At 39.7% G+C, this 23,939-nt stretch overlaps 1 protein-coding gene across 3 annotated transcripts in view; it reads right to left on the bottom strand.

Moving 5' to 3' along the window:
• The window catches only part of LOC142152815 (rho GTPase-activating protein 7-like), a 225,269-nt gene that overhangs the window by 28,652 nt on the left and 172,678 nt on the right, over positions 1-23,939 (bottom strand). The window contains exon 1 of one of the 3 annotated variants that reach the window (XM_075209824.1): positions 9,450-9,689. The exons of 1 other annotated variant lie outside the window; for it this stretch is intronic. In XM_075209824.1, the coding sequence (XP_075065925.1) occupies positions 9,450-9,462 (13 nt within the window). In that variant the 5' untranslated portion in view covers positions 9,463-9,689. Of the gene's footprint in view, positions 1-9,449; positions 9,690-23,939 lie in introns of those variants that run through there. One more of the 3 variants, XM_075209825.1, reaches the window with a different exon arrangement.

Below are 23,939 nucleotides of genomic sequence, written 5' to 3'. Positions count from 1 at the left end.
GTTTATTTTTAGTGTCATTTAAAATAGTACTTTACGTTACAATTCTCAAAAGGTGGGTTCAACTGTTCTGCTCTATTTTGCTGCAAGACATCAATAACTTTCATTCTGCTATCAGTAGTGACTAATTTGGACCAAACCTCCTTTAGCCAATCAACAAAATATGGTGGCATGCAATTGCCTAATTGGCAAAATTTACCATCCAGGAAATTGCTCTTAATATATTCAGTTCAGCGCACAAAGAAATAGAAGCCTGCAGTACTCTCAGACATTCTATTTTAAATACATGAAGTTACTATTGACACAATAGGCAATGTGCATTTTAACACCCCCTGTCCCATCATGCTAGGCACGTAAACTTTATAGCAGGGCAAAATTGTGATGGGAGAAATATAAATTGAAATTAATTTTAAAATAGAAGATAATAGCTCTCCAAATTAAAAATAAATGATAAATGATAGATGATAAAAGGGGTCTATTTATGACCCTTTGTTTTTTTCTGTAGAAACTTTTCAATCCTCATCGCATAGATGCGGATTGAAAAGTTTCTCATATGTATTAAAAATCAAACACAGGAACAGCCGTTCCGAAAAAACGGCGGCTGCTCCTGTGAAGTCTTACACTTACCCAACACTGGATTCTTCTCTTTTCCTCCCTCTGCGGTGCCGATCGTCCCTCTTTCAATCCCTGTGCCGTATGCGCCGACCAGTAAACTCGGGCATGCACACAGAGATCCGTGTCTGCAGGAACCTGAAGCATGTGATGGAGGGATCATGTGATCCCTCCACACATGCGCTGTGCAGCTCTGCTCGTCAGAGCAGAGCTGTTTTCAGTGTAATGTTTCACTTATGTTAATGTACGCCAGCTTCAGATGGCCCAGCTTCAGATGGCGTACATTAACAAGTAAAAAAAGAGAAATACTTCACCTGCCAAGTCTTTAATACATAGCGTTACTGAGCACTGCCCATACATTGTTATGGGGAGTGCTCAGAAAAACGCTAATGGGTACAAAGCAGCAGATATCTCCGATATCTGCTGCTATGCTAGATTAATACATAAGGATTTTAACGGTTTAAAGCCCCGGAAACGTTGTGGTTTCGGGGGCTTTACAAGGGGGAAAAAAACTTTAATAAATAGACCCCAAAGACTGAAGACTAAGTCATATGTGGACAGGTGTTTTTCAGTATAAGCCAGTAGGAGCAACAAGGATGAATGGCGTGAGCCCTCTCCCCTTCACATCTTCTCTCAATAGCACTGGTTCATGCCTCTGTTTCTCATACAGTTTTGATTTCAATGAAAGCTATGAGTGACAAATAATTGTTTGTGACCCTTTCAGAGAAGTGTAGCTTTGAAGACACACAGTGGCGTGAAAGGCAAATGGGTGCTATAAGCATACTGCCTAGTGCGACCTGAACCATTAGTCAGGCCCTTTATACCTAGCGCCAGTGCTCTTTCCAAGAGAGACACACTTTTGCCGCTTATTTTTTCACTGAAATTTCCTCTTCCGTTCATGTTACTGGACTGTGGTGGGGGCTGGCACAGCACAATTGGAAATGCTGCAGTCCAATATTACAGGTGCTGTTGGCGATTATAGCGTTAAGTCCACTAAGACAGGTAGAGGAATCAGACAAGGACTACAAGGTAGTATACATAACTGGGGGGCTACACTCAACGAAGTCAGAGGGTAGGTCTAGAAATTTCTAATGAGATTTAATAACCCCCCTCCCTTGGTTTGTTCCACTGTTGTCCCTCAGACAGAAAATCAATAACAATTATGTACTCTGCAAATGCTACTATCAGGGTAAGCTGCAAACTGCATATACCTCTTCTCCCCATTCCTGCTTTTTGCCTAAAACCACCACAATACCACTTTACTGTGTTACGGAGATCGGGCCATTAGGTAGCAGAGCCCACTGGTTATTGGCCAAATTTGCAACCATCCTTAACCAATCATCTTAAACTTCAATGTCTTCACTGGTTGGGTAGAGGGAGGGGTGGGAGGCTCATCAGCATTTAATACAAATCATTAGGGATCTGAAAATGGAAAGACTATATGTACAGTATGTCAGCTATTTATCTTGGAATCTGGTAAACGTGGGAATGTAGCAGATGGTTATTTTGGAAAGTTGGTTTGAATTCCCTAGAGAGAAAATATATATTTTCCTTTTTTTTTTTTTAAATGCAGATCATATAACTAGTCACACTCTCAGTAAGTCTGTTCCATCTTCTGTTCTATTCTCTCTGCATTTACCTTCCACAAATACAGTATTACGAGCGCAGGGACTCCTAACCCCCCCCCCCCCCCAATAACCCTCATGAGGTTTATTTAAAAAAAAAAAAAAAATCTGCAGCAATAAGTTAAGGCAAAAAAAGGGGAAAGCGAAAAAAAACAAAACACAAAACCATAGAGTTATGACCATGCAGGGCGTCAACACATTATTTGTTAACCTAAATCTCATCACCAGCTATCCAATTACAGAGCTGCAAAAGAGGAGCTATCTATCTATCCACACAAACTGGCAAATTGACACATTGATAATAAGAATGGAAAATAATGATGCGCTGAATGAACAAAGCAGAAAGGCTCAAGCCAAGGCAGGGAGAATGGATGTGGATTCAACATTACATATTAGTAGTGGTTCTGCAGTTTGCAGCTGTAGTTCCAGATAGGAAAGAGGAACAGGCTGATAATGTAGCTTACTGGCTAGAGCTCTGAAAAGTCCTTATTGTATGCCCAGAGGACCCGGCTGTTCCATTACAGCCCACAGCTGTATCATAACACCTACAGTGCATAACATACAGTACACAGGCCAGTCCCTCCACCAGATGGAATGTATTGGTTATTCATTGGAGAATCTCTTAGGAAGTTTAATCACCAGGGTCTCTGGAAATTAATAAGTAACAAAAAAAAAACAAAACAATCCCATCTATAATGCAAAACATCTGCTCAAGTGTCTAAGAAGTAAAGGCAATATGTAGCCTCTTGTCTTCTGTAATTGAACATTTACAAACTGACAATTTAGCTGGGGGTGGGTACAGGGGAATATTATAAACATTTTAGAGGAATTAAAAAAGACAGACGAAAAAAAACACAGACACAACAAACCCCACAGATGCCCTCTGACCCCCAGACATAACGTCCCTCAAAGGATGAGGCACCACAATGAACTGCGACAGTATTTCTACATCCACAATTCCATCACAACCATTTATTTATATAGCGCCGCCATTTCCGCAGTACTGTTCAGAGAATATGTGTCATTCACATCAGTCCCTGACCCATTGGAGATTAGTCTAAAGTTCCCTGACACACACAGACTGGTGTTCATTTTGACAGCAGCATTAACCTGTTTGTATGTCTTTGGATTGTGCGAGGAAACCCATGCAAACTGGGGGAGAACATACAAGACATGAGGTAGAAGCGCTGACCACTGAGCTGCCCCTAAAATAAGCCTTTATCGTCCACAAAATTCGTTGCTCCCAATATCAAAGTGACACGACATGAAATAAGCACTATAGCAACGCTATATGGATAAGAACCATACAGGGGAAAAGCCCTCATGTTACATGACTGCAGCATCTTCCTGAAGGGAGACATTAATGTTCTGCGAATGTTCAGCAACAGTTCTGTTTCACTGCTATGGAAACTGGAATACAGTCAGTAACTTGTCATAGCAGATGTCTTATCTTGACTAAATGCTAGCCAAAGGAATAATACATAAATAACAAAATACTTGTACACTAATAAGTTTCCATCTGTGGTATAGACTTCAAAGCCTATTAATAGAAGAGGTTCGAAACTAAACAGTCTTCATAGGACACACACAGTTCTTCCCTAAAAAAGACCAACCACTGAACCCAAAATAAGAAGATGCCTTACAAAAAAAGAACCACTAAGAAAAAATATATATAAAGTTTTAAGTGTGGGGGATATTTCCACACACACAGCAGGTTGTCAATAATCCATGGAGGGGGGGGGGGGGGGGGGGGGGGATATAATAAAAATAGTCAGTGAATCTATAACCAAAGGCACACTAAAGCCAACTTGTGTGATCCCAGCTTTACAGTCTTCTTTGTTTAGCTACTTCAGTTCTCCAGAACCTCTATCTTGGAGCTCTTGCGTCAGCACCATTGTGTTTTATTCATTGAATCAGGCAGAGCTCCTTTTAAAAACCCTGCTTTCTGTCAATCAGGACTGGCAATTTCGCACGCATTTGAACTGCAGCCCACTTGGGAACCGGAAACCATGGTTTCCTCCAATTCACCTCAATAAAAGGTGCCGCTCCTCACACCCTTTCGTTTTCACTTCCATCCTGTACAAATGTCTCCATGGCAGTTTTATTGTTCTTGTGCGATTGGCTTTATTTCAGTACAAGACACATTCTATGCTCTCATTCTTTGTTACCACACTGTTTATCCAAGTCTGATCTGTGTACAGGGTCGCTAAATGAAATAGCAAGTGACCTCTTCATTCATAGGACAATGTTCCTTACCAGATTCTATGTAACTAAATTCTTGCTGGATGATTAAAGAAAGTCTGGAAATAGTCATAACAGGCTTTGCTATAAAATAATTTTTTTTTACATAAGATAACAATTTCCAAACTTCCTAGTCTTTATATTATAAGGTTTATTGATGTAAACATATTAAGCACACAACAACACACAGGGAAGTCAAAGTAGTTTACTAGACCACATGCAGAATCACTAGTATCAGCTACTTTGTACTCCTTCAGAGGGACTCCCATTAATTAGCCAATCACCCTATGGTGGGGGTCCCTGAACCTCCACCATTAAATGCATTTAGCTCTGGTCCAGCTGTGGTAACAGAGAGGGGGGGACTTCTTAGCAGCACTCTGCCAGAATATCAATCTTTCTGCTGTATGGACATGCCCTGTCTTGTACGAGTCATCATTGGAGCCTTGGCCAAACCAAAAACTTGTTGAATCCTAGCTAATTAAGATTTCAAGCCAATACATAACTATATATATCATTCTAGGACAACCAGCAAGCATTAAACCCCTTTTTTTTTTAAAAAAAATACTTATTAGAAACATCTTTTTTTTTTTTATAAAAAACAGAGGGCATTACAGGATATGGAGAGGTTAATCAGAAACAGATAACACGTGTTTACATACAGCAGGACACAAACACTCCGATGGTTTCCTCATATTCGGAAGAAAATTGTACATTTATCTAGTATTGAAAAGATGTTGTTTTAATATCTTAGAATTATAGGGTATAAAGGGGGGGGGGGTGCAACGGGTGAAAAAGGGGACATGTAGGGCTGGGGAGTTGAGAATTCACGCATCTGATGAGAGAAAAATATACTTTCTTAGAAATACCATTCCATATCTAGATATCACTAAAACTGGAGTGAAGTTTGATTATGATATAGAGCCGCATTAAACCTTTTTAAATCATCGCATCTGTAATTATAAGGATCCAATATGTATGTATAAAAACAAAAAAACAAAAAAAAAAAAACAACCACACAATAGGCGAAATGTATTCTTCACGCCAATACATCACTTTACAGTGTGGGGACCCTGGTGTGCACACTTTAGGATCAGTTCACACTTTTTTTTTTTTTTTTTTTTTTTTAATATATAAAAAGGTTTGGCTCTCATTTTTCAAATGCTTGCACTTGCACATTTATTATCTGCACAATTATGTCTATGTGCTGCAATTCCCTTTTGCACAGAAGAAACTACAGAGAAATGCAATTATCTCTTTGCAGATTTATATGGGAGTAAAAGTATACGCTGATCAATACTATACTTAACACCTGTTGCTCAAGGGTTTTCACAAACTATGTGGTCATAGATTTGGGTACGCCTTCTTTTCCAATTCTACCCATAGTGCCTACTCTTCCAGAAGGTCCTGGAGACTCACAGAATATTGGGAGTTCTCCCAGACAGGTGGGCTAGACGCCCGTATCTCTGCTGTGCCTCACAAATTACAAGAAAGTGGCCTCCGTTCTCTATAAACAGGGACAGGTTTTGTTATACTATTTTCCTCTAGTGTTTCCAATGAGATTAACATATTTCAGGAAAGCATCACAAGAAAGTGGCCACCACACAGTCTTTTCACATGGTTATTGGGCAGCACACAGAATAAAAGCAGGTTTGCCTGTGTGTGGCTTGGTCTGTGTCACAGTTGCCTACTATCCTGGATTATTGGGAGATCTCCCAAGAAGTTAGCCCAACCTCGAGGATCCCGCTCCCCTGAAACTACTGGTTTGTGCATGCAGTGACACAACATAGTCCACGCTCGTGAACAGTAAGAAGAATGAGGGTCATAGAGACTCGAGTGAGTCAGCACAAGGCTCGTCTTACAAACAAGTCCATTTTTATTGTTCTTCAGAGTATATAAATTTATTTTATTTTTTTTATAAAGAGCTTTTGATAGTTAAAAAAAATAATTGGGGCCCAATTTATCAAGGTCCATCAACTCTATAAAAACATTTTTCAAAGTGATAGGGCTTTTTTGTTTTTTGCTGAGATGAGTGCTGGACATGCCCCTGGTGGCAGACCTGCCCACATTGGGGGCTAGACACCATTTGCCCAGAGCAGGGCATTTCCCTTTCAGTAGCACATGACACCTAGGTAGGTATTAATTGCACAATATCCCCAAAATTATTTTTTCAAATTAGGTCAGTATGCTTCTCTCTCCTTTTGCTTAACCTTAACACACAATTCAGTGTATGATACACTTTCAGTCACAATTTGTATTATGATGTTGTATAAACCCATGGAGTATGCAGGTATGGTGTATGTAGCAAAGTCAGGATTTGTGAATATTAATATTTTTCTATTGTATCGCCAACTAAGAAATGCTCCTGTACTATTTTGGACTGGCTTAATATTTGAAGTTTTGTTTTTTTTGATCTTATGGTTAAAACGGTGTTCTGTTCATGAAGGCAAATCCTTCTGCAAGGTTTTTAAAAGAAAACAAAATTAATTTTTTGGGTGCAGTCAACAGATCCTTGAGATGAGGGGAAAAAGTCCACATTACATTTTGATAATTTTATACACATCTATGTACCAGGCATTAAAATTACATTAATTTAAAACTAAATATTTTGTTTTAGATTAAATAAGTGGGCTAAAATTAAATATACCCTCTCTTGGTGGATCTGATGGCTCCCCCAATGCATCCAGTGGTCCAAACAGTGGATTCTACTGCTCCAAATGTTCTTGTTTGGAAGAATGGGGAGGACTTGTCCTTGCAGGATCCCCTGTTCAGACCATTAGTCTGAAACATGCAGAAATTACTGGATTCACCAAATATATTAAAAAAAAACCAACTAAAAAAACACCCTCTGTATTTTATTTTAAGTCACCGAATCTTCATTAGACATCGGTTAGGATTCCTATGTTTACCTCCATTACTCATACATATAGGAAATGTAGCCAATTCAAATTTCTAGTTTGTGGAAGAATCTCCTGGGAGTAAAGTGCACACTAGAAACATTTAGGTATCTGGTGCTAAATAGGAGGTCCACTGTCTGCACTTATAAGCAGCCTAAAGTAGCATATCATTGTGTCTGTTCCCTAGTTGCAATTTGTGATGTTAGATAAAGTTACCTTAAAAAAAAAGAAAATCCATTAAGATTACCTATAATTACTTAATATTAAAATAAATATGGAAGATGACAACATATCTGGATATTGTCAAGAATTAAAAACAACTATTAAAGTGCAAGTTATGTTTTTAGGTTGTCCTAGGCTTGGTATGTTGAACAGTGTCAGCCTAGAGCCTGTAGATGCCACTGTTACTATAGCCAATCATGGGATGTTTGGTCTTGGACAAAAAAAGTTTTCAAAATTAAAATTCAGCTTTTCTTATTATTTAACAAATGAACTATATATTAAATATTCCAATTATTTTAGAGATGTTCCTACCTCCAGAAAAAGGCAGCAAAGTTGTGCATTTATATTGGGGAAAGGATACTTAGCCTGCTTTGTGATAAAATGTTCTGAATATATTGTAAGCATGCCCAGCTAATCATTTGACATTTAGGAAAGTGTGACATTTAAAAAACAAAAACCAACAAGACAAAATAAAACTTGTGGGGTTCAATTTATTTATTGACTAAGCTAATACAAGGTCACCTGGGCATGAATAGGGCATATACTTGTTCTTAAGGTGATGTCACAGGTGTGTTTTATTATATGCTAAAGTATGTGAAAGTGATAATTTGCTGTGTAGAGACTAGGATTATATTAAAAAAAAAAAAGGGAAGTGTGTGGGTGTCAGACTGGCACTGTAATAGTGAATTCACTTACAATAAATTCAATACTACAAATAAATTTAAAGTGTTATACGAGTAAAGTAACAGCAACTGCACTCACTATGAAAAAAATAAAATAAAAATCTAATTTGAGATGCAATATAAAAAAAAAAAAACCCTGACAATTTCTACAACATTAGACCAAAATAAACATTTCTTAATTGTGTGCAGAAGCTCTTGTGACCTACTGAAATGAAAAAAAAAAAAATAATTATAAACTGCAAAAGCAATTTTATTGTTTCTTCACCAACACCTTAACACAACCAAAACTAAAATCAAGAGGAATGTGATTTAAAATAAAAGTTTTCATTAGCAGGCACCATAAACCAAGGGGTGGGATTCATCTGAAGAAAAGGGTGGGGGAATTGTGGAAATATGGTCATTGGAGAACTATCAGACACCAGAATTAGATTACAAAACATATCTATTGCTTACACTTAAAAACTTACAAGGGTAAGTTTAATCAACCATCTAAACTGTACATTTTAGGATATGTAAAGGAGGGTAGCTCATTCTGACATCCATTTATACAAAAGGTCATATGCCAAATCAGTAACTATTAGGCAGGAATTGCCTGTCAAGGGTATAAAGTACAACAAATTCAGTAAATATTTACAAAGTAAAACATATATAAAACACACAAAAAAAGCCACACAAGCATTCCAGAGCAAACACATTTTGAGAATTCCTTTGGATAATAACAAGTAACTCAAAATATATCATAACTGAATTTTCTCAAAAGAAAACAAAAAAAAAAAAAAAAAAAACCAACCCATCCTGTTGTACCTAACAAATTTAAGAACCAGGTGTTAAACCACCATTAATACAAAGCATATGAAAGAAAAAAAAACTGACCACAAACAATGAAACGGGACATCAGCATTGCAGTCCAGAGAATGTTAGAACAATGACAGCATCTACAGAACCATTTGCAGATGTCCAATCTAGTAGTGCTAGAAAGACATTTTACAGCGATCTCCATGTACACCGGTATTACTTACTATGGGCTTTTTTAACCCCATTATGAAAATGTTCTTATCCCCGGTCACAAAAGCCTATGAGCCCTAAAGCCACTCTTTTATCCCACCTGACACTATCTGCAATGTCCTCCAGCAAAGTCGAACACTTCAATGAGAATATAAGTCTTATTAACTCACGTGTTACTATCATTTTGCTCAATCCTCCCCAGCTAAACCATAAAGTAGAAAGAGGTGTCAAACAAGATCCTCACTGGTATCCATATATTCCAGAGGGTAGTGTTGTGCTCCACAGTGCGTGTCTTTTCCACTGGAATTAGCTGCGCCGTCTCCGTGCCATAATGAAGCTAATTACACAGCAGCACCTTCCATCTGTCCGCCTCTCCCCAGCCCTGCAGGCTCTGCACTAAGCCTTTATCTCCTGTGTTTAAGAGGAGAGCTAGGGGGCGTTCCTAAGTCAGACATTGGAGGGAGAGCACGGCTGCAAAGCCCACTACAGTATAACATTCCGGCAGCTCAGGCGTCTGCATACACGCTCATTCATCATGTGTTTATGTCATTTACTGGCTGAAGTCTGATGTATCAGTATACTTTGTCTGCAGTGTTACTATATCCCCCTTCCTTGCCATAGTCTCGTCCACAGTCCCTGACTTCCCATAGTCCATATCAGTGATACAAATACCTGGATCTAAATACAGCTAAAGAGTGAACTCTGTTGTCTAAGTAGTGATTAAATTACTACCAGGTAACTATCAGATTACTACCAGGTAGTCTGCTAGGAGCAGAGCCTTAACTAGAAATTTTAATGCCTGGGACAAAAAAGGAAAAATGATGGTCCCCTAGCCCTAAATTATAATGAAACCAACATAAAATTGTCCTTATCCTGTGCCCTGGGCGCCTGCCCCTCATACACAGCCCTAGTAACTGCCCTGGGTAGAAGGATTGTAATGCCATCATTAAGCAAAAACATAAGAGTCTTGTTTAGCTACATTCTCTCCATGGAAAACATCATATTTTTGTTTTCAGTGTATTATTGCTACTGTTGTGTAAGCAAATAGCTATTTCCTATAATCATCATGATTTCATGAAGTGAACTGTAAAATAGGTGATAAAGTGACACGTTCCACACACTAAGGGGTCTATTTATTAAGATCATGTAGTGTCAATCAATATGTATAGCTGCAAATTGCAGCGATCCTTATTTAAACTGTTATGCACGTTCTGTCGCTATCCAATAACAATTGTCGAATCTCGATTTGTGTTTCCAACGCACAAAGATTTATTATCCAAAAGTAGCAGAATAATTCAGGCGAAATATAATAAGTACAGCCGTTACTTATCGCAGGCGCTCTGGATCCAGTGAACAGTCATTCAGGTCTGAAGTCTGTGGTCAAAGATGACTGCTCACTAGATGATAAGCTCCTGCTTATATGCAGACAGAAATACAGTAAAACAATACAGATGATGTGGCTTGCTTCTATTGGTCCAGGTTTCAGGAAGGTCCAGGATGTTACAGATCATAGGCTAGTTCAAACCAAAATATCCAAAGGTGGGGGTCATCTCTCCAGGGGATGTGCTTCAACTTTCCCGCCAAGAATCCAGTCTCAACTAGTCTATTAGCATTTTATAGTCAGTATTACTTTAACATTTATTCCCAAACATCGCTAACTAGAGTATGCAATGTGCGATCTCTTCGGCGAAGGAACCGGACAACTGCTGATGAATAGGGGATTAAAATTATACCACACATGACATTTCCTTTAACCTGTACCATATGTTTTACTAATATGCATATAACTTATAATATTAAACATAAATACTTCTATATTTTGACATAAATGACTATGTGCTGCAACTACAATTAATGTGTACTAATTACAAATGTGTATGTTTGTGCGAATGTATATAAAAGTGTAAAAACAGTTATTGCCACGTGTTGCGGCTGGATACGCCCTTCCACGCCGTAGCGTGCTCAACGCATCTTTTCAGACAAAGACAACCAAGTTTGCTCGATATTAATTGAAATGGCTTTATCCAATTTGCTGACTTCGTCAAAACTCTGCTGCAATTTTCCATGCCGGGGCTGCTCTGGGAGCCCAAGCGAAGTCCCCCCTCCTCCACAAATTTTTTACTATTTACCGGCAGCCTAGCGTATGCACGTAGCACTTCCACAGGTGGGGGATCCAGCTGAATCCCACTGAAAATTATAGGTAACCTTGTAGTAAAAAGTAAACCTTAATAAATGTTACAACTTCACAGACCCCAAATTGATATATTGCGTCAGCGTTAAGAAACGTTACATGGGATAAATTTCTCCTGAGTTAAACCCTCCTAAATTAAGAGATGGCCATTACCATACTTTACCACTTAATACAACAAAAGAGAATGAATATCTGCACAATTCTGAAAATAAATCAATTTTAGAATAAGCAGATTTAAAAGTCGACACTCCAAAACTGTATACATCCAGATTATGGGTACACCCCAGAATAGAAAAGTGTCCTACAGAGAAAAAGAAAAAACATTCTGTTCGGGGGCACTCTGCGGCTATCTTTATTTAATAGAAAAAAGCAACAACATTTTATTGTATTTTAAATTGAAAATTCAATGTTAGACATCCGCCATCCAAATACTTTTAATTTGTTGCAAAATTGAATAAACAGAAAATAAAGTAAAATTTCCAATGTAGATATAATAGTTATTTCTTTGTATAATAGAAACTGTCTTCTTAAACTGTGGCGTATATAATATGTTGAAAAATAAAGTAACTTTTTATTTTAAAAGGCAATGTGATATTTTAACCTTTAGTATTTGCAACATGCGGTATTTTCTCTGCATGCAATATGGTTTATCCAGGTGAAAATTTACACCTTTATCTGGATTTTCTACTAATATTAAATCAGGCCCAAACTGTTCAGTTATATAAAAGCTCCCTAATATTGGTGACAGACACATTTAGGTGTGGGGCAGACCACATTTATTTGGAAGTTAAGACGGAGACATTGGAGTGGGAGGAAAATGTAAAATGTGGGGACAGATTTATAGTTGGGGTAGGGCATGTCATAGATCGACTTTAAATTTCAGTGTAACAATAAAGCTATCAAGTATTTGTGTGCTGCATGAAAAATCAGCCAATATTTAACTTATATGCAAAATAATAAAATAATTTGCACCCCTTGCATTGTAACATGGTTTGTTGTAGAGAAAATTTACTCCTTTGTTGCCTTACTTTCCTTAATGAATAAGGCCCAAAGGGTTTAAAATGAGTAGAAAGGGCCACAGACTGTTCTTGAAACACGCACATAACATGCCTCATCTACAAGATGATGTAGTGCTGCATACTTCTTTGATGGAAGTCTGACAATCCAGTTGTTTCCAGTTGTCTTTGCAGTTATCTTATCTTTGGTTCTCCAGCATACAGATAAGGAGATTTTCTTGTCTTTACACTTTCAAAGGCTATTCATTTAGTCACACAACATCCAATACACATGTACATCCAAGTGTTGTAAAGTTACATGTGGAATTTGTACAATTAATCAGAAACTACTAAATCACACCATCAATGTTGTTTACTAATTGTGTCATTTTAGAAAATTGAATTAATGGCTACAAATTAAAGTTAAAATGTTTATTTATGAACTGCCAGAAAACTATGCATAATGCCACCAAACATTCTATCACAGAGTTCAGGTGTTTAAAAAAATGTATTAATAAATAAGTAAACAACTATTCATAAATATTAAAAAGATTAAGTGTGGGGGTACAATTGGGTCAGCAGAATGTTCACAGCAGTACAATGTATTTCAGGAGATGAGCTGTAGCTCAGTTGCTTCTATTCCAGGGTATATGTGATTCATTTTTGAAGTATAAATATACACATTTCCGTACTATACATTTATACCAGGATGTGGCTGTATTTATATTTGTGTATATGTTAGGCTTGCAGCTCCTTATGCCTGTAGAGGAGGAACCAGGGTCGGTAAGTATAAACTGATTACACTAGGGGAGTGTACACGTAAGTGTACAGGCTCCCTGAAGATGTGTCCTAATGACAAGTCCCCATATATGCTTCTTAGGAGATATATCATCTGCAGGTGCTGGAAAGATGGGTAATAATGATGATGATGACAATAGCAACACTATCTAACCACTTACTGACCCCTCCAGCTGCCAGTGCCATGTCCATTATGGCTACATTTATATAGCCATAGTGGTTTGTTTTTTTTATATTTCATTATTCTTTTATATGGAAAATATGACTTTCACATTTATTAATAACACTCAAGATACTATTCTCTCTTGTGAATATGACACTCCAGTACATTACGTTGTGTACAAAGGGGGTATATGTGTGACTATTTTAGGGCTCTGTCCTGCTGTCCCGCCTGGTGACGTGTTTGTCCCGTGGGTGGGAATTTTGGGGGAAGAGAGGTATGTAATGGACTTTAGAGCGCTAGGTAGCTCTCCCCTGTCACTACATGACCACGCCCTCATTTTGCAGTGGCCCTCGCCTGTCCTGTTGGTGGGGACAGACATATTGGGAGGTATGTGCGCCCCTTTACCCTACCTCAGCTTCTCCTACACAGGGTGTCCAGTACTGAACCCATTTCCTCCTCCCCCTGCTTCCCACTGAGTTTACCCACCTTGCAAGCCAGGGGTGGTTCTGAGCTTTCTATATTAACAGTGTTATAAAAATGCCAGGAAAATAAAGTCTACACTAAATTTCATCATATTATCAATATGATTATTGTTTTTTCACTGTTCTAGCAGCACTTTCAATGTTGTTTTCATGTACTGTACTTAATTGAAGAAATAAGTATGGCAGCACGGTGGTTAAGTGGTTAGCACTTCTGCCTCACAGCACTGGGGTCACGAGTTCAATTCCCGACCATGGCCTTATCTGTGTGGAGTTTGTATGTTCTCCCTGTGTTTGCATGGGTTTCCTTCGGGTGCTCCGGTTTCCTCCCACACTCCAAAAACATACTAGTAGGTTAATTGGCTGCTATCAAAATTGACCCTTGTCTCTCTCTGTCTATCTGTGTGTATGTCAGGGAATTTAGACTGTAAGCTCCAATTGGGCAGGGACTGATGTGAATGAGTTCTCTGTACAGTGCTGCAGAATCAGTGGCGCTATATAAATGATGATGATAAGTATTGCTCCTATTCTTGTTCTGTGGTCTGCATCCCCCATGTATGTCTGTATGTAACACTCTCCATGTGTTGGATTCTCTGTCTTCAATTTGTATGTGTACTTCTCACCCCCATGTGTGATAGCACCCCCCCCTGTTGTGTATTTGTGCATCTCGTCTTTGTGTGTGTCTCTAATTTTGCCCCCTCCGTCCTTTGTGTTAGTGTGTCTCTGTCTCCGCATTGTGGGTGTCTGTCTTTTCTTTCTCTGCCTTAGTGTGTATATCTATTGCTTTTTACTCCTCTTATCGTATATATATGCCCCACCTTCTATTACCATTTCACCACCTGGTGACTGACAATTAGAAGCGGCGAGGATGAACGGAGACACTCTGTGTCCAATGCCACATAACTGATCCTGCGGATGGCAGGTGAGCACAATCTTCTGCATAGTAAACTTTTGTTACATTATGGACCTATTCATCAAGCTCATAACTCCATTAGCACAGACACTAGTAGGGATTTGAGACACTGCCGGACAGGTATTACTCATTGAAGATACATGCACTAAAAGGCAGATTTATCAAAGGGTCAAAATCCCTATCACCTGTCTTTCACTATACATCAAAGGTTTACTGCCAGAGATAATCCTGCTATTGGATAATAACCTTTACCGTTAGCGATAATCCTGATAGCACGAGCGAAGGCTTCCCCATGTGAATTTACGTTGCTTCTTACCGCTCTAGGTCAGTATCGCTGAGCTGCCCCAACTATATTTTATCGACAAATTGTGGTGGTAAGGGATTTTTTTTTTGCCATGATAAGCACTGATAAAAAAACTTACATATCACCACAAAGGGGCTGTTCATGATGAATAGGCCCCTATATATTTGAGCATGGTCTCTGTTGTCTTTTAACAGAAATAAAATTCATCCTTGGTCATTTGGCTAACACGGGTTTGGAATAGCATTACCAAAATTATGTTGCTATAAAAACAAATATAATGAATAAATATATATATATATATATATATATATTTATGTAGTTTTTGTGACAAGGTTTTTGGAGGCGCTACAGAGAAGCAGACAAGCCGGACTATATGTTACAAAGTATTATTATTATTATTATTAATATTTATTTATAAGGCGCTACAAGGCATCCGCAGCGCCGTACAGAGACAAACAAAATCACAATACAATGGGAGACAGCACAGTACAGTAAACACAGCAACTCAGTACGCTCAATGCACAGCTAGAGAGGGCGGGGAAGGGGGAGGGAGGATCCGAAAACGACGGGGCCCAAGAAGGGGGGCGCGGAAGACAGGGAGACCCCCAGGGGGGAGGAGGGAGCGAAAGTGGATGTGGGGTGGAGGACCTTTGAGGAGGAGGGCTAAGTAGCTGGAGAGCAGAGTTAGAAGTGGTGGAAACAGGAGGAGAGATGGCCCTGCTCAGAGGAGCGTACAATCTAAGGGGAGGGGTGGACAGACAGAGAGACGCAGGGGAGAGAGGGAGAGTAGGGGGACAGAGGCAGAAGATAAGGTAGGAAGTTAAGTGGGAGACAGAAAGGCTTTAAGAAAAAGGTGGGTTTTTAGGGCCCGTTTGAAGCTGGACAGATTAGGGGAAGTTCTGATGGAGGGAGGGAGCTTGTTCCAGTGGAGGGGGGCAGCGCGGGCGAAGTCTTGGATACGCGCGTGGGAGGAGGTTATAAGGGGGGAAGAGAGGCGACAGTCAGAGGCAGAACGGAGAGGGCGGGATGGAGCATGAATAGAGAGGAGGGTGGAGATGTAGGGTGCAGTGGAGTTGGCGAGGGCCTTGTAGGTGAGTGTGAGGAGCTTAAAGAGGATTCTGAAGGGGAATGGGAGCCAGTGAAGGGCTAGGTAGAGGGGGGAGACAAAAGAGGAGCGGCGAGAGAGGAAAATAAGCCTAGCTGCAGCGTTAAGGACGGATCGAAGGGGATCGAGATGAGAGTGGGGGAGGCCAGTGAGGAGGAGGTTACAGTAGTCCAGGCGGGAGATGATCAGAGAGTGGATAAGGCATTTGGTGGCATCTTGGGAGAGGAAGGGCCGGATGCGAGCGATGTTGCGCAGCTGGAAGCGGCAGGATTTAGCAAGAGAGAGGATGTGGGGGCCAAAGGAGAGAGAGGAATCGAGGATGACACCAAGGCAGCGAAGTTGGGGGACAGGGGAGATAGAGGTGTTGTCGACAGTGATGGAGAGGTCAGAAGGGGATGGGGTATGAGAGGGAGGAAAAATTATGAGCTCAGTTTTGGCAAGGTTAAGTTTGAGGAATCGAGAGGACATCCAGGAGGAGATGGCAGAGAGGCAGGCGGACACCCTAGAGAGGAGGGAGGGAGAGAGATCAGGAGAGGAGAGGTATAGTTGAGTGTCGTCAGCGTAAAGGTGGTAGCTGAAGCCGAAGGAGCTGATGAGTTCACCCAGGGAGGAGGTGTATAGAGAGAAGAGTAAGGGTCCCAGAACAGAGCCCTGAGGGACCCCGACTGGAAGGGTGGATGGGGGGGAGAGAGACCCAGAGGTGGTGACAGAGAAGGAACGGTGAGTAAGGTAAGAGGTGAACCAGGACAGGACTGGGCCGGAGAGGCCGAAAGACTGGAGGGTGTGAAGGAGGAGGGGGTGGTCAACGGTGTCAAAGGCTGCAGAGAGGTCAAGGAGGATGAGAAGGGAGAAGTGGCCCCTGGCTTTTGCAGAGAGGAGGTCATTGGTGACTTTAGCCAGGGCAGTTTCAGTGGAGTGGAGGGGGCGGAAACCAGACTGGAGAGGATCAAGGAGGGAGTATTCAGAAAGGTAGGAGGTGAGACGGCTGCAGACGAGCCTCTCAAGAATTTTGGAGGCAAAAGGGAGAAGAGATATGGGGCGATAGTTCGAGAGAGAAGTGGGGTCGAGATTAGGTTTCTTAAGAATGGGGGATACGAGAGCATGTTTGAAGGAGGAGGGGAAGATGCCAGTGGAGAGGGAGAGATTAAAGAGGTGAGCGAGGTGGGAGCAGGTGGTGGGGGAAAGGGAGCGAAGAAGGTGGGAGGGGATGGGATCCAGGGGGCAGGTAGTGGGGGGGGAGGATAAAATGAGAGAGTGGACTTCCTCACCGGTGGTGGGACGGAAGGAGTGGAGGGGAAGGTGGTTGGGGGGGGAGGACAGAAGAGTGGGAGGGGTGGAAGAGAGAGTGGAGGAGGAGATTTCAAGTCGGATGGCCTCGATTTTAGAGGAGAAGAAGGAGGCGAAATCAGAGGCAGTCAGGGAGGAGGGGGTGGGGGGAGGGGAGGGGGTAGGTAGGTAGGCCTTCACGCAATGACACTTTTATTAGTGCCTCTGGCTCTTCAGTGTTGAGGAACTACAAAGCACTTCATGCCCTGCAAGCTGGAACTTAGCAACTATACAGCCAGCCATGGAACTGTCATCGTATTCATGGTACCTAAAACCACCTTAAGAGATGACCTGTTGATCATGCACTATGGGCCAGTACTGTGTGCTCACCCCCAAGGCTAAAATTTGACAGCCAGCCCTGATTACTACAGTCTATACTGTATGTGAGCACAATGTCTCCCACAGCAATATCTCTCAACTGTAACCCATACTTGCCTACTCTCCCAGAATTTCTGGGAGGCTCACGAATTTCAGGGAGTCCTCCCGGAAGAGTAGGCATCCTCCCAGACTGTGATGGATGCGGAGCATAATGACACAATGTTGCATCATTAAGCCCTCTTTATGTTCATCTCTTTAACTCGACTTCCCCAAACTCCTGCCTCCTCCAAAGGGCGTCACATCCACTCCTAATCCACATAATGGTGTTACACGGACGTTTAAGACAAATATAAAATATATATGTAAATGTACTATAAAACATTTTAAAAGAAGAGTATTTTAATTTTCATGCGTTTTTTATTTCGATTTCATGCATCCATAATGAATGAGAACCACATAGGTGTGAATGAAGCATATTGTTCTCACATATATACATTGCTAACTAAATGTTGCCTTTTCTACAGTGGTCAATGCATATGTAAAAGAGTATACTCCAATGTACTGCTGGTTTTCTGTTTGTGATGTGGGTATCTGTAGCACTGAACTGCTTCTATGAACATTACATGTTTCAACACAATTGGGGTTATGTGGAGAACACCGTGGAGGAGTGTCAGAACATCGAGTCCTGCTTTGTGAAGAACTTCAGATGACATCAGTTTCACCTAAACACAAGTGCATAGGTATCATTCTTTGGCCATGCATCAATATTTAACAGGAAACTTAAATAACATTGCACACATAGTTAAGCTTCAGAAGAACAATGCAGTCTACTTGGCGTTTAGCTGTGTAGTGATGTGTACATATAACCGATAAGAAAAACTTTGACCAGCGCTATAATAAAACTATAAGGTGATATAAGTAGTTATTTTACAGGTTCAGATCAATACTGAAAATGAGTTCAATGTATGGAGATTGTTAGCTCACATGTATCCCAGTTTTAGCAGGGCAGCTCCAACTTTTTCCAGCTGGACATCATGAATTTAGAATGCTTTTTATTCCAGAATTCAGATTCCTTCCCGTGGCAACCACATCTCCATAGGATGATCAAAACTGCAAGTGGAACTAAAGTGTTTGTATGAAATGCTAGGACAGTAACAGCATGTATGCAGTGTAAATATATTATGGTTTCAGTAATTTAAGAAGGCCATTACTTAATTGTTCTCCTATTGTTAAATTGTCCAGTGCTTGATATGGGTGTCATTGTATTACTTTCCCTGAAAATGTGGTCTGTTTTCTCTTTCATAGCACCGTATAGGACTTATCCTTTTATACTTTCAGTGGGCTGCACTACATAACCACATCAACGCAAATTATTTTAACAGTCTGCTAGGAGTAAGCTAGGATTTCTTAAGATGAATACTGCAAGCAGGCAGCATGCATGTAAAGTGCATTGAAGCCATACAACATGTGTAATTCATATGTGTTTACACGGTTGGCGTTAAAAATACTCAGTTATATTGCATTCATAATATGTGTCTATAAATAAGTAAAAATGCAAAGTTCACTATAATACTACCTATCATAAGCAATTAGTGTCTGCTACACCTGCAGATGGGTCTCCATACAAGACTGTATTTCATATTTTTGATCCAACTCATTTTCATGCAAAATTAAATATTTTTTAAAAAAATTAACTTCAATATATTGTCATCTTGTCTTTATACTATTATCTAGTTCCTGGAGCTGCTTTTAGCTGCTAATAGTGTGCGTTTGGGCATTTTCTGCTGCTTTGCTCCAACATAGGTGTAAATGCTGCATGCTAAGCAGTCAACTTAAGCTGGGTAAACACTACAGAAAATTACTACAGATGCGATTTCTGTAACAATTTTACCAACAACTGAAAGTCCCGATGAGCATGCAGATTTATGTGTACACATCTACACGATTTACTTTCAGATCTGTGATCTCTCATAACCATCTGCTGAAAAGATTGTGACTCTACAGAGATCTGCCTACACTGCTGGTCCTGCCTGCATACACACTTCCACATTTGCACGGCATCTTTTCATCGTTGATAGTGATTTTTAGTCAGATTATAAAATCAAATCAAATGATACTTTTTAAGCATAGAACAATGCAGGTTGTGTGGGTGTAAAATGTGTAATGTGTAAACATGCAAATATACCTACATATACTGTATATAAACAATGTAACAATATAACCCAACAACTGCCAGCCTCATGTACATAATTTAAATATTTTTCCAAGGACTGAGAATATACATTCTCAATAAAGTCCAGGGGGTATAATTACTAAACTGCGGGTTTGAAGAAGTGGAGACGTTGCCTATAGCAACCATTCAGATTCTAGCTGTCATTTTGAAGAATGTACTAAATAAATGATAACTAGAATCTGATTGGTTGCTATAGGCACTTTTTCAAACCCACAGTTATGTAAATCCAGTCACAGAAGTAGGTTAGAAATTAATATAGTAAAAATTGAAACCTCTAATAGAGCAGCAATATGACTGAGTAGCATATTAGAATCCATAATGCATTATTTTAACAATAGGCTTGCAATAATTTCCAATAACCTTTATTGAGGTATTACCTTTAAGTTACTTTTGCTATTTTTTTAATAAGAGGTGAGTAAGTTGTGTACCCGCTGAGAAACAGAGCTCTATTATTGGCTGAATCCTATCCAGTATTGACCTCCAACAACCAATCAAAGTTCAGTGAAGGGCAAGATAAGGAGCTCTTAGCTAGTAATACTCTCATATTTCCCTATAGATTGTAAGCTTGTGAACAAGGTCCTCTTACCGTTTTGCCTCTTAATACTGAGTCTTGTGTTGTAACTTGTTACTGTTTGTTCACCATTGTAAAGCACTACAAAGTATGCAGGCGCTATATAAATTAATGTTAAAAAATAATAACTATTACTAACAGATTATTAGCCCTTTCTTATAAGCATTTGTTGGCTATAAAAAAGTCCAAAAATGAATGCACATATATATGATGCATTGTTCTTAAGGATATGTTTGAACAAGTGATTGTTTTTTTCTTGATTGTTATACATTACTGACACTTGTTATTTACATGACTCCTCGTATCAATGAATGTGTGTATAATGCTGCATTATGCTGCATTTTGTATATGTGATTTGGACATATTTTCATCCTTTGTAATCATATTTGAAAATGCATTTTTCAGAAAACTGATCAGAAATGGATTAATGAATTTATAGTGGGGTTTTTTTTATTACATTTTATCCAAATATAGCATTCTGAGTAAATTCCCTTCAACATAGACTTGGTGCAAATTTTCAATCACAATGAATCTACATTTAAAGTGACATCAAAATCACGTTAAAACTTAATATAAACAAAAATGCAGGAAAAAGACTAAAGACATATCCAAAAACTAATATTAAAAATATTTTCAGGGAGATTTTACCCTTTCAGCCCATGGGTGAGAATGAGAAGCTGGAATAGAGTTAAGTAGGAGACACACAGGGCCGTAACTAGGGCTGTGCGATAGGGGCGACCGCCCAGGGCGCAATACTGAAGGCGGGGCGCAGTTTAGGAATATTTTAGGTTCATTTGGTTAAAATTGAGGGCTAGGGGGGCAGCATTTGACATTCTTGCCCCAGGCGCTAGAATTTTAAGTTACGGCTCCGGAGACACATGCATGATCTTGTCATATGGCAAGATCTCGCTCCAATGTCAGACACGTCTGTAGCTACATTGGATTCATGCAGCCATACAGTGCTCCAGCCATGTGCCAGAATCACATGTGAGCCTGCTAGCGTGTTCTGCAATACAGACTCACAGACAATGGTCATCTGCCAATTGGATTTACAGGTATGTCCATATCGGTCCAGCCCATTTAGATCACAATATTTTTTGACTCTTACATAAATGAGAATACAGCGTGATTATGAAAATATCACTGGACATATCATTACGTGAGCACGCAGCAATAGTAAGGTAAGTAGTTGTTCAAACGTGAGCTAAAAACAGACTGGGAAAGAGAACAAGGTAAAGGAGATAGATGTGGTAAAGTTGTATATGTTTAATACGTTTAAATTTGTTTTCGATTTTATAGTTATTAATAAACAGTATTTTCTGCTCTGAGATGGAATTAACTGTTTTTTTGACTATGTATTATATGTTATATAGATTTATATGTGTATTATGTAATCTGTTTTGGGGTTCTAATGAATTAAGTAGCGCTGCATTTCATAAACCTATCTTTCCATATATTCACTACATATTGAATATATTCACAAATATTCAGTACATGGGCATAGTTACAGCTGACACTGCCATAGACAATGTGTGTGAATAAACCCACAGTTAGAAATTTGCACCCCATATGCCTATGTACTGCTATCCAAAACACCCTGCTACATTACTGTATACTGGGAAAACTGGTGGTTGGCAAGGACCAAATAGAAAAAAAATAAAATGAAAAGGAAAAAAATAATGAAATATAAAAGCATTTATTTTCAGTTCCATGAATACAGCTGTCCAAGACATGAGCCTATTTGCCTATATAGTGAATAATACTCTGTTTGTCCATATTTGTTCATGTAGTAAAGCAAGATAAATATTTCCTGTGCATAAGCAGTTTACACGCTAGTGCAAACATGTGCTCTAACAAATAGCAACCAATCAGATCTATTCTTCCCGTCAGCTACAAGACAGACCATTAAAGCTTATGTCTCATGTTTGCTTTGCATTAAAGCACATTTATGATATATGCACCATGTTATTGTGTTCATTGTGTACAGAGAGCTGAAAAGATGAACACTTGTATCTTAAAAGAAAGCAAAAAGCCAAATGTCTTTTTAACAAACCATTGATTTGATGGCAGCTCCCAAAACTATTTATTTATTTTGCTATTTTTTGAGGGGTTACATGTTACATTAAATTGCAAGCTGAAATCAAGTTGATACTCAATTTGGCTGGAATTGTTTTGTCTCCACTGTATCATGTAACATTCACCGAAATAGTGACAATTCATTGGGAAAATGCCTGTGAACCGCAATGTGTGTGGCCTTGGGAAGTGATTTCAACCTCTCCACGAGGTCAGTCTTTCTAGCAGTAAAACTGGGTGAATGCAGGACTTAAAAACAGATGTTTCCTCTAAGAATATTTTGCAGGGTAAATAAATTAGACAAAAAAAATACTTCCCACTGCTTAGAGCTCAGCTTTCTCTTTTAGCCTTTAAATTCTTTGCCTGTAAAAGGCCTGACACCTGGTAGTTTTACATCCTCTATGCAGCATATTTCTCCTTATTATACATATTGTTGAGCAATTTGTACATTATTTACTTGCCTGCTGCATTAAAGCTACACTCCTTGTTAGTGTAAAGTGCTGCTTGTTTACCGCTTTAAAATGTTACATGACTGGGGGTGTTACCGCATAAACCACTAGCTCTGTGCTTGACTCATATATATGTGCACTTGTATTGGTCTGTGGAGCCACGCCCCTCTATAGCGCTACACGCCCCATCAGCATATACAGCCTTATTGTTTATCATCATCATTTATATATAAAGTGTCAGCATATTCCATACATGCCAACGTTCCCAAAATGTCCGGGAGACTCACGACATTCGGGTAGGTCTCCCGGAATCCTGCATGAACGGACGGAGGGGGTGGGGCTTCGTGAATTGCATCATTTTGGCCCCGCCCCCAGTGATGTAATGCTTGTTTGTGGTCTTTTTACCACTGTAAAAAGACCCCAAACAGGCATTACATCACTGGGGGTGGGGCCAAAATGACACAATTTGTGAAGCCCTGCCCCCTCCATCCATACACCCCTCGTGCCCTCCTGGAACTCCTGGACCCGGCCAACATAAGGTTGGCAAGTATGGCATATTCTGTAACACTTTACTATTGGGAACAAGCACAGTAATAAAACAATAGACAGAGAGGTAAGAGGATGATTTGTTCCATACACCAACATCTGACAGATGAACAGAGGCTTCAGATTTCCAATGCAATCACTTAATTGTATGTAAGTTCGCCTGGTAGGCAAAACCAAGTCATACAGACCTGATGTA

This window comes from Mixophyes fleayi, chromosome 4, assembly GCF_038048845.1.
Source record: "Mixophyes fleayi isolate aMixFle1 chromosome 4, aMixFle1.hap1, whole genome shotgun sequence".
Classification (NCBI taxonomy): Eukaryota; Metazoa; Chordata; class Amphibia; order Anura; family Limnodynastidae; genus Mixophyes; species Mixophyes fleayi.
The sequence above is the reverse complement of the archived record's forward strand: the minus strand, read 5'-3'. Positions and strand labels throughout refer to the sequence as shown.